Source organism: Nestor notabilis, unplaced genomic scaffold (assembly GCF_000696875.1).
Source record: "Nestor notabilis isolate BGI_N333 unplaced genomic scaffold, ASM69687v1 scaffold23232, whole genome shotgun sequence".
Taxonomy (NCBI): Eukaryota; Metazoa; Chordata; class Aves; order Psittaciformes; family Psittacidae; genus Nestor; species Nestor notabilis.
The window spans coordinates 10,113-20,484 of record NW_009920004.1 but is presented as its reverse complement, the minus strand read 5'-3'; the positions used below and the strand labels follow the sequence as shown (position 1 = coordinate 20,484).

The 10,372-nt window shown below is 48.5% G+C and overlaps 1 protein-coding gene across 1 annotated transcript; it reads left to right on the top strand.

Moving 5' to 3' along the window:
* The first annotated feature begins 6,515 nt into the window (after positions 1–6,515).
* On the top strand, positions 6,516–10,100 carry LOC104402590 (galactosylgalactosylxylosylprotein 3-beta-glucuronosyltransferase 1-like). Its single transcript, XM_010010498.1, has 4 exons — positions 6,516–6,627; positions 6,999–7,537; positions 9,227–9,523; positions 10,014–10,100. The coding sequence occupies exons 1-4, from the start codon at positions 6,516–6,518 to the stop codon at positions 10,098–10,100; spliced, it is 1,035 nt and encodes a 344-aa protein (XP_010008800.1).
* The last annotated feature ends 272 nt before the right edge of the window (positions 10,101–10,372 follow it).

Sequence of the window (10,372 nt, the reverse complement as noted above, 5' to 3'; positions counted from 1 at the left end):
GTGCTGTCTCAGAAGCATTGGCTCCCGCAGGACCCAGCCAGCAGATTTAATGAGCTTCGTCAACCTTTCTTTTTAGGGGTTTTTTGATGGAGTTTTTTTTTGCCCTTTATTTAGCTTGGGAACAAAGCCCTGTATCAGCCTCCCCCACTCTGTGCTGCTCAGGCACAAGTCTGGGATAAGGATGCTGTTGGGAAAGGTGCTCTTCTGAGCTGTTTATGGTCCAAGTTTGGAGGAAGATGCTTGACTTGTGTTCATGCAGGCGATGGAGGGATGGGGGGTGCACGGTGCCATTCCCCAAGGATGTGCCTGGTTTCTGGGCTGAAGTAACTGCACTCCCATATGGCAAAGGGATCAGAGCTGGCAGGGAGAGGATGAAGCCTTTCTTTCCATCTGAGGAAGAAGCGTGGGGGCTTGGGAAGGGCGGCTGTTCCACTGGGAATGACTCACTTCCCCGGGAAGTCATCCCCACAGGAGCCCATGCACTGAAAGACAGAGCGTAGATGGGGCTGAGCCTTGAAACCCCACAGCTGCTGGTAGCTCTGCCCTTCCTGCCCTGGGGAAGGACCTGGCCATCCTTCCCCGTATTGTGTGATTATTTGTAGTTCTCTGCTGTTTGTCTCTCCAGGGGGCTCAGTAAATTTTTGCCTTGCCCTGTGTCCCCACCAGCCATAGGGAAGTGCTCACCTCACTCAGACAGCAAGCACTGCTTGCCCAGAGCCATTCATGAGGTCTGAGGCAGAGGGATGACTAAAACCCCCAGTAGAAGAGCACCTTTCCACCAGGACCACAGTGGCCTGCATTGCTTATGCTACTGAGAGGTCAAGATTCCCAGTTGTGGCTTCAGGAAAGAGCCTTTCCTTTCCCTAATTCCATCATTAAAATTTCCCTTCCTGGAAAAAATTACTCTTCCTTCTTTTCTTTTTTTTAACTTTGCTTTTCAGCCACCCGTTTCCAGCAGAGTTTAGGGGAGAAATTGCTACTTACTAAGCAGAAATCTCCATTTTCCCCTTCAGTTTCTCACCCCCACAAGCTGGACGGTAACTCCTTTCTGTCCTACATGGATGCCGTTCCTGCAGACTGCTGAGAACTGTCCTGTTGTGGCTGTGTTTGCACAGTAATTACTCCTGCTTATCCCAGAGCAATAACCCATTCCACCCACTTCTCTGGTTCCTTGAATCCATCCTCCCACTTCATTGTGCACATCTCGAACAGGCAGGAGGCTGCCCGGGGAGGGGAAGCGCTGCAGCATCTTTGCTGTGTCTCAATTTTCACCAGTGTTGAAGTATCATCTGAAGGCTCTGATGGGCCCAAGGGAATGAGGGGAGAGGGGACAGCAGCTTCCTGTGGGTTTCAGCAACACAGAGCCAGAGCCGTTGCTGATCACCACAAATACCGGCGCTGCCATGAATTATGCATTCCTCGTTTAAAGAGAGGTCGCTCTCATCAATAATTGAAAGCTCCCTGCTCTGCCTTCAGCATCACATCTCCCACACCAGGAGTTAGGGGAACTCATGAAATCTGCATGGACTTCCTCAAGGTGTCCAGGGGCTGCTGAAAAGAGGCAGCAAAATGTGGGCAGAACAAACCACAAACGCTGCTGATGGTTTTGGTGCGTGAAATTAAGCGTCATCTGCACCTTCCAACTGCTCTCCTCCAGCTCTGCCCCTCATGTCCCTCTCTCCTCCCCTCTCCATGCCTCTTTCCTCGCAGGGTATGCACAGAATAGGCTTACAAACCAAGATCAGGGGAGTTTCCTTGAATCTTTTGGTTCCATTCACTGAGACTAGTTTTCTTCAGGTGCTTGCCTAGAAAATCTCGACACTGGATAGTGGGATGTTCCCAGGGGATAGTTTGAACTGTGAAGTTTGATCCTTTGGGAAGGTGATGATCTTTAGAGTCTGTGTTTCAAACTATAGACATAGAGGGCTGGGGTTGGTCCAGCATCCAGGGTCTCCTAAGCCTGGCCCAGAAAGGCTGGTGCACTGAACCAGAGGTTGCAACACAGGAAAATCACCTTAACTCACGTCAGCCGTGTAATCCTCACTCAGCTGTGCTTCTCTCTAACTTTCATCTTTCTCTATCATTCACTCCACATGTCTCCTTTCAAACTGCTTTGCAACTCGGAGAAAGTCACATATGTGACATCTTAAAGCTGTATCTGAACAGTGAGGCTGCCTGGGTTGTCCTCCAGCTTATCCCTCTCCCAACATCTGAGCTGCCCTGCCTGTAACAAACTGTTCCCTGTTGGTAATTAGTCAACAGCAGATGAAGGGATCTGTCACATGTGATGCTCTGAGCCTCAGCCAGATCTTGCTTTCTTCAGTATCAGTCTAGGGCATTCAGGCTGGGTTCTTCCCCGCTATGTGCTTCTCTCATTCTCTTCTCCCAAATCCTTTCAGATTAATGCTCTCTGCATCAGCACAGGAGCTTAAACGGAGACTGGATGGTGTTATGTCCCAGGAATTGAGAAGTGTGACAAAGCAGCATGAAGCAAGAGTAGTAAGAGAAACATTCTGTCCCTATTATACTCAGCTCTGTGCTCTGTGTGTGTTTGTTTGTTTATTTTTTAATGGAGAAGAGAAGATTGATGGATGAAATTAAGAAGAGGGATGTGTAATTGGAAAACAGCTCAAGAAGGCTACAGGCAGCATATTGAAGGCATCCATCAAACATCCAGCTAATGTTATTAAGGGTGTGTAACACAAACACGGGCTGCAGAAGACACTAGGAAACAAACGGAAGAGGAAGGGGAATAGGCAGGACAGAGGGAATAGCAAGGGAGGAGAAAAGCCAGCAAGAGAGTACAATCAATAATATTTGTATTGCAATCACATCCAATGGCTCCTGTCCGGATCAGGACTGTACAAACACATTAAGAGACAGTCCCTGCCCTCTACAGTTTAAACCCAGGAATTACGGGACGGTCGCTGCGGATGGGCTTAGATAATAGCAACGTTTTCTCCTGATCTTGAATCTCACTTAATAGGATCTCCTCTGAACGGGTTTAAAAGGCAGAAGGCAGGTAGCTGGTTGTGCCAAGAATACACACAGTAATGCCTGCCAGCAGGCATGCAATTAATCTGAGCCATTTCGGGGACTTTGGTTTTAATTATCAAAAGTAGGTAAAGATATGTGCAGTAAACCTCTGCAAGCCCCTCCGGGGCCATCAGCAGGATGCCCAGAGGCATTGACATGTGCCTGGGGTTTCAAAAGGGTGGGATGATGCTTTAACGGACCACTTTGTGGGAAATACTCCATGCGGGGAGGACATTAAGAAGATGCAAAGGGTCTTTGTGTGGGGAAGGAGAGAAGACAAAGGACAAAATTATTTGTAAGCCAGAGGATTCCTCCAGTCCTGGAAATAGGGAAGAGTGGAGGCTCTTAAGGACTGAGAAAAGGCAGGTGAAAGATGTAAGGGAACAGAGAAAAGTGCAAGTGTGATGAATGCAGAGGGCAGAAGTGGGGGAGATAAGGTGATGCTTTAAAGAGAAAATGAAGTATCCCAAGACAGACTTTCTGAAAGCAGTGTTCAAGTCAGCTCCTCTGTGAGGTTCACAAGTGGCCTGGTGCTTTATGCAGGGTTTAACTGCTTTAGCATCGCATGCTTCAGGAAAGCAATGGAGAGGAGCACCAGAGGAGTTGCACACACAGACAGCATCTCCACTTGTTTGCAGTGCAGGAAGCATGAACAGCGCTGGCTGTGAGGAGGAGGAGAAAGAACTAGAAAGGGAATTGGTTAAAGCTCTTCTAACTCTGATCCACTCCCCTCTGTGCTCTCCTGGTAACAGAGCTGCCATCTCTCTGCCACCTCTTCCTCTCCTTCCTTCCACAACCAACCTGTGCAGGCCTGCTGAATAGAAACTATGCCTGTGTAATTAAGGCCTTTTATTAAAGGGAATTACTCTAATGCAGGGATATTTGTAATTGCAAGCATAAGAGAGGAAGCAAGGAGCTGTGATGACTCTGAGCCAGGGCCTGAGTGAACCTAAGCTTCTGCTGCTGTTACAAGGCAATGCAGAGCTCTCCTTGGATTTCTTTGATGGCTGTGTCTGTTCTCATGGGCCCAAGTGATGGGAAGCTTTGCTCTGTGCTGGTAAAGGAAGAGATCTCCTGGAGGGAAAGATCTGTAGCTTACCTAAGACCTATGCCTTCAGCACTAACACTTGAAGGAAGCTCTTGTACCTCCCCTGGAGCCAGCCATCAGAAAGCAATGAAGTTATGCAGAGTCAGCATGTTTTCTGCACAAGGCTCCTGCAGCATCACCAAAGCAGTCCTGTGTACCTCTGACCACACAGGTTCCTTGGCCTACTTCTTCATCAGTTTTCCATAGCTTGAAAATAGAGGAATGGGCAGCATGGTGTTTCCTGAGTGAGGAGGTAAGAAGCAATAGAGATTATCACCACGAACAGTTGGTTTGAGGAGCAGTGGAGGTAGGTTACCGTGAAGGATTGCTCCAGTGTGGTATTGCTGGTGTCTAACAAGGAGTGAGCTCGTGGTGCAGCAATTTCCTTAATAGGGCCTATGAGTATCTACTGACCTGCCAGAAGACTTGTTGAGACATGTTAGACTTGTGTCAGGTTTGGCTGAAATGGGTTTGACAGTCATTGCTGGTAGGGCACTGATGAACCCTGCGATCACATAATCCTTGTGTCTTTCAGGACACTAAATATTAGGTTAAAAATTAATGACAAGTCTTACGAAGGTCCCAGAAGATGAATTTAGAGTAGCATCCCCTGGTATCTTCCAGGAGTACCATGTGTCTCTGCAAAGCAGAGCTCTTTTGGACCAATCATCATGTTTCTTCTCATACACTTCTCTAAGGCTGAAGCAAGGCAATCCTTCCTCTTTGGATGGATGAGGAGCTGCTGGGCTCAAATCCTGGGCAAGGAGTTTCCTTTGCACAAAATGTCCCTTTGAGGACCTTGGTTTTAGGTGACTACACCTAAGAATTTAAAGTCAACCAGTTGGAGCCTTTTTTCCACCCTTTGTATCAGTGCGATGCCACGTCACTCTCTTCCCTCAGACTGCCCTCAGCCTAGGAGAGCAAGGGGCCTGGTGGGGCTGTGGCGTTCAGCAGCTCCTCAGTTCCCAGGGGGTTTGTTTCCTAACAGAAATCTCTCTGCAGGAGGCTAATAGAAGTTTTATGCTCCCTTTAGGCTCCTAATGAGCATCGCTGTGGTAGCGAGGAAGTCCTCCAGGAGGAGTACTTGTCATCAGAAAGGTAATCCCAGAGGAGACAGAATACAGATGTTACCAGGAGGGAGAGGGGGATCAAATCCAGCTACTGAACACCAGGCAGCCTGCTCGGAGTGGCAGCAGAAAGTTCTAAGATGCTAAAGAGTAACTTTGCTCTGTACCCTTCAGCCTTTCCATGGACAGCAGATGTGGATCCCTCTTTCTGGAGCACTGCTTTTGTTGGTGGTGGGTAATAACAATATCAGGAGATTTCATATCCGGAGAGGGACCAAAGCAGAAGCTAGAAGTTGGAGGAAAATGTTCCTGACTGTGCCAGAGCCCTACAGAAGGCAGCACATACACTAGGCAAGCTCATTTGTGACAAATGAAATTACTACCATAGCTTGGACCATCTGTAAATAAGCCACCCCCTGTTGTTGATTATTCCTGATACTTTTGCCCTTTATCCCTCTTTATTTCCTTTTAGTTCCTCTTGCTTTATAGAGGGAGTTTGGAAAACAGATGTTAAGTGTTGTGATTCCTCAGCTCTCATGATCAGGTACATTACAGAAGTGCTAATAAAGCAATTAAAGTATTCTGAAGGCTGTGATTTATACTAAATGCTGCTATGGCCAAACAGAGCAAGCCAGGATATGGAACAATTAAACTTTCAGCACTGTGGAAAGACAGAGGCAGGGATTTCGTGACAAACTTAGTAGGTGATAGTGTACATCCCTGATTGCCTCAATGCATGTGCATAAGGAGGATGAACTAAAGCAGCTGGAGTGAAAGAGATGCTGGCTACCTCGAGGATACCTGATGTCTTCTGTTTTGTCCAGTTGCATATGCAGGAATACAACTCTTGCACACAGTTCTAAAACATTCTACAAAAGAATCAAATTAAACAGTCACCACAAAGCACAGGAATTAATACCGGTGCCAGAGAGGGGGCAAGTAACTCTGGCTTCAGAATGAGCAACAGGAACAACCCGAAGTCAAGGACAGTGGGTTCATCATGGAGCAGCAGGAGGCTCTTTATAGCAACATAAATAGATAAAAGCTTCTATTGAATAGCACAGGAATTGGCCAGGGCAGCTGGATAACGATTGGGCCACAACCTTAATGGGGCTCCTTGTAAACTTATACTTAGACAAATGCTTTGCTGGATTGGAGCCCAACATTTATCATGCTTCCCTCCAAGCAAGCCAAGCTCAGCCTATTAGTTTGGCCTCTAGACTCACTGTCCTAATGTTTGTGGTGACTGATATTTCACAGGCCTTACTCTGTTTTTCTGCTCTGAAAGGTAGAGAGATGCCTGGGCATTGGAAGCTCTCTGCAGCATGCTGAGGAGACGTAACCTTCTGACCACGATCCTCATTGCCTTGCCATGGGCTCTTCTCCTAACCTTGTGGCACCAGTACCCAACCACCCACTACCTCAGCCTGCTGAGAAGTAAGTGCAAGAGTTCTGCTGCCAGCGTGCTGGTGGTCGTGATGATTCCTGGTGCGAACCCTCAGTAGGAGATGCTCAACTCACAGGATGGGTTAAACAAAGACAAACTTGTCTGAAGGCCCCCTCAGGGTTTGCCTATAGCAGACACACAAACTGTTCTGAAGAGTTAAACATACCCCATAGGCTGGCTTTGGGGAGAGGATGCTGATGCAGGGGGGTTGCAACTAGATGATCTTAAGGTCCTTTCCAACCCAAACCGTTCTATGTGCTGAGCTCTGACTCCAGACAGATGTGTCCCCAGCACTCCCTGGAGAGGAGGCAGTGATCAGTTCTCTAACATCCCTCTTCTTCCTTCCATCCTTTCTCCCCAGAAGAGACAGATGAGAACGTGACCTCTAAAGCTCTCCTCAATGGTACATCTGCACTGAGAGAAGGCGGCCTCCCGACATGTATTCGGCAGCAGCAAAGCACAGGGGCAACGCCGAGAGTCATCCAGAGTTATGTGTACTCCAGGCCTCCCCCATGGTCAGACACCCTCCCAACCATCTTTGTTATCACCCCTACCTACACCCGGCCAGTGCAGAAAGCTGAGCTGACCCGCCTGGCCAACACCTTCCTACACGTGCAGAACCTGCACTGGGTGGTGGTGGAGGACTCGCCCCGGAGGACCAACCTGGTATCCAACCTGCTGGAGAAGGCAGGGCTCAACTTTACCCACCTCAATGTGGAGACGCCCAAGAGTTTGAAGCTGGGGCTGTCCTGGATCCCATCCCACACCCCAAGGGGGACACTACAGAGGAACCTGGGGCTGCACTGGCTGAGGGACAGCTTCAGCAACACCGCACCACCAGAAGGGGTAGTGTATTTTGCCGATGATGACAACACCTACAGCCTGGAGCTCTTTGAAGAGGTAAGAGCAAGTTACACAGGATAGAAAAGCAGGATACAGCTGCAAAGCCTCTTAAGGACAGATGCACTTGCAAAGACCTCTAAGATAGGGCAACCATGTGGACTTTTAGCATCAGCTGGGAGACAAGGGCTCCTGCATGCTGCCTACAGCCCTCCTCACACACTCTGCACTCAGTGGGAGCTGGGTATAGGGCAGATGCAAAGCTGTAGATATGCAGACCCAGTGGTCACGCTCTAAAGGTCTGAAAGAGCAAAGAGCAGGTCTGCCATGGTATAGGCTCACACGCACCATTGCACCAGCTAGAGCCCTTTTTGCCAGGGACCAGAGGACATATAGCCCAGTATTTATATCTCTCCTCAGGGACAGCTGACCTGATTTAACTAAACCCAAAGATAAACTTCTGGCAAAGCATAAATGTGCAGTGTTGCAGGGGTGTGATGAGTAGGGGACGGCAGAGAAGTCGACAGGCTTTCTAATCCATCTTTGTCCCTTGGCTGCCCTTCTGTACTCTGAGTTCCAAGCACTGCAGCAGGGCTGTGCCCCTGGCATCACAGAAGCTTGCCCAAGCTTCTGCTGGAAACCCAGCTTTTGTGAGACTCCAAATCTATTGTAAACTTGCAAATATTCAGTAAACTCCCCTGTCCCCAATTTAAGCCAAGCTGTACTACTTGAAACACAGAGTTCTGCACCACAACACATTGCCAGTTTTCCTATTGTTTTAGATCTCTGTTAAGCTTATCCTTTCTTACTTCTTTCTAGGTCCTTTCTGACAGTTTAAATAAAACCTCACTCTTTTAGGCAGAAGCCATGGATGGAAGAACAAGGATGGGGGGAATTTGTGATAAATGAGGACAAAGATGCATCTGTCAGGGAGGGAGATAACTTGTGTGAGGGTGAAGTTAGAGTGAGTGGAGTTGATCATACAGAGCTAGAGACCTCGGAGAAGTTTTGTAAATGCCAAACATGTACAAAATTGATAATATTTTGTAAATTTGGCATTTACAAAAATGATAAAATTCTACCAAAAAGTGTAACAGTTCAGATGAGATCAGAAAACCAAAGGTTTTCCTTCCGAGGGACTGAATATAGAATCATAGAATCACAGACTGGTTTGTGTTGGAAGGGACCTCTAAAGCTTGTCCAGTCCCAACCCCTCCCATGGGCAGGGACACCTTCCACTAGAGCAGGTTGCTCCAACATCCTGTGTCCAACCTGGCCTTGAACACTGCCAGGGATGGGGCAACCACAGCTTCTCTGGGCACCCTGTGCCAGCGCCTCAGCACCCTCACAGGGAAGAACTTCTTCCTTACATCCAACTTGAACTTCCCCTGTTTCAGTTTGATCCCATCACCCCTTGTCCTATCGCTACTGTCCGTGATGAAGAGTCCCTCTCCAGCATCCTTGTATCCCCCTTCAGACACTGAGAGGCTGCTGACATGGGCATGAAAAAGCAGGGAGTTTGATGTTCAGAGAAGAACGTGCTGAAACAGCCTTGTGGCTTTGCAAGTTGTAGCTCTTCAAGTGGGAACATGGGTGAACAAGAGCTTGTGCTGCCTAGAGCTGTGCGATTGTGTGGGAAGTCGGTGGAGGAGGATAGGTGCCAATGCAAACAGAGGGTGGCACACTGATGGGCTGGGACAAAGGTAGCAGGGTTGAATTCTCACAGCACCGTTTCCTTCTGGCCCACAGATGCGCTACACAAGGAGGGTGTCGGTCTGGCCTGTGGCTTTCGTTGGAGGGCTGCGATATGAATCCCCAAAAGTGAGCCCAGCAGGCAAGGTGGTGGGCTGGAAAACCGTCTTTGACCCAAACCGTCCCTTTGCTATTGACATGGCTGGGTTTGCTATCAGCATCAAGCTGATTCTGGAGAAGCCTCAGGCCAGTTTCAAGCTGGAGGGAGTTAAAGGAGGCTACCAGGAAACCAGTCTGCTGAAGGATCTAGTGACCATGGATGGGCTGGAGCCCAAAGCAGCCAACTGCACTAAGGTGAGTAGGACATGAGACCTGGAAGATACATTCTCCTTGCTGGGTCCTGGCTGCTTTTACAGCCTCATGCCATGTGCCTCTACCTTCCACTGTGTCATGTGCTGGCACATGTCAGTTCTGATCGGGGCTGGGACAGACAGAAAGGGCTTGCCAAATTCTTCAGAGATGCAAGGCTCTGAGAGCACTGAGAAACAGTTAGTGCTGTGCACTCTGTGTTAATAGAGAGCCTCGGATGTACAATTCATGCCCAGATTGCTCCTCCAAAGTCCATAAGGATTAGCAGAGGGTTGGTCTGGTTTTGGTCCAGAATCATCCCTCCTCCTTGACACTGTTTCATGTGCCTGTGAAGTCTCTCCCAGGCTCAACCCCTTTGAACAATGCTTCAAACAGCTGTGAGCCCTGGGTTTCTGAGGATCCCACCCGATGGATGCACTGCTTTTGGCATTTCCCTGGCATCCAGAGCCCCTGAACTCTTTGTGATTCCCTCTAGGTGTTGGTGTGGCACACAAGAACTGAGAGGCCCACTCTGGTTAACGAAGGCAAGCGTGGATTTACAGACCCCAGAGTAGAGGTGTAAGCAGAGAGCCAGCTCCAGGGTGTGAGTATTCTTGTCTCTACTGCTTTTGGCAAGGCAAATAATCTGTACCTGTTTCCTTATTTATGCTATTGTTTCCTACAAGACTATATATATGATTGTCCCAGTAACTCCCTTACCATGCCACCCTTTGCACAAAAGTAGATTCTCATCTTTACCCACTGATGTTCTGCCTCCTTGCAGTCCACATGGAAGCTTTGCCTGCATACAGAGAGAACAGTGGCAGAAGAATCCTGTGGTTTCACTCAGTAATA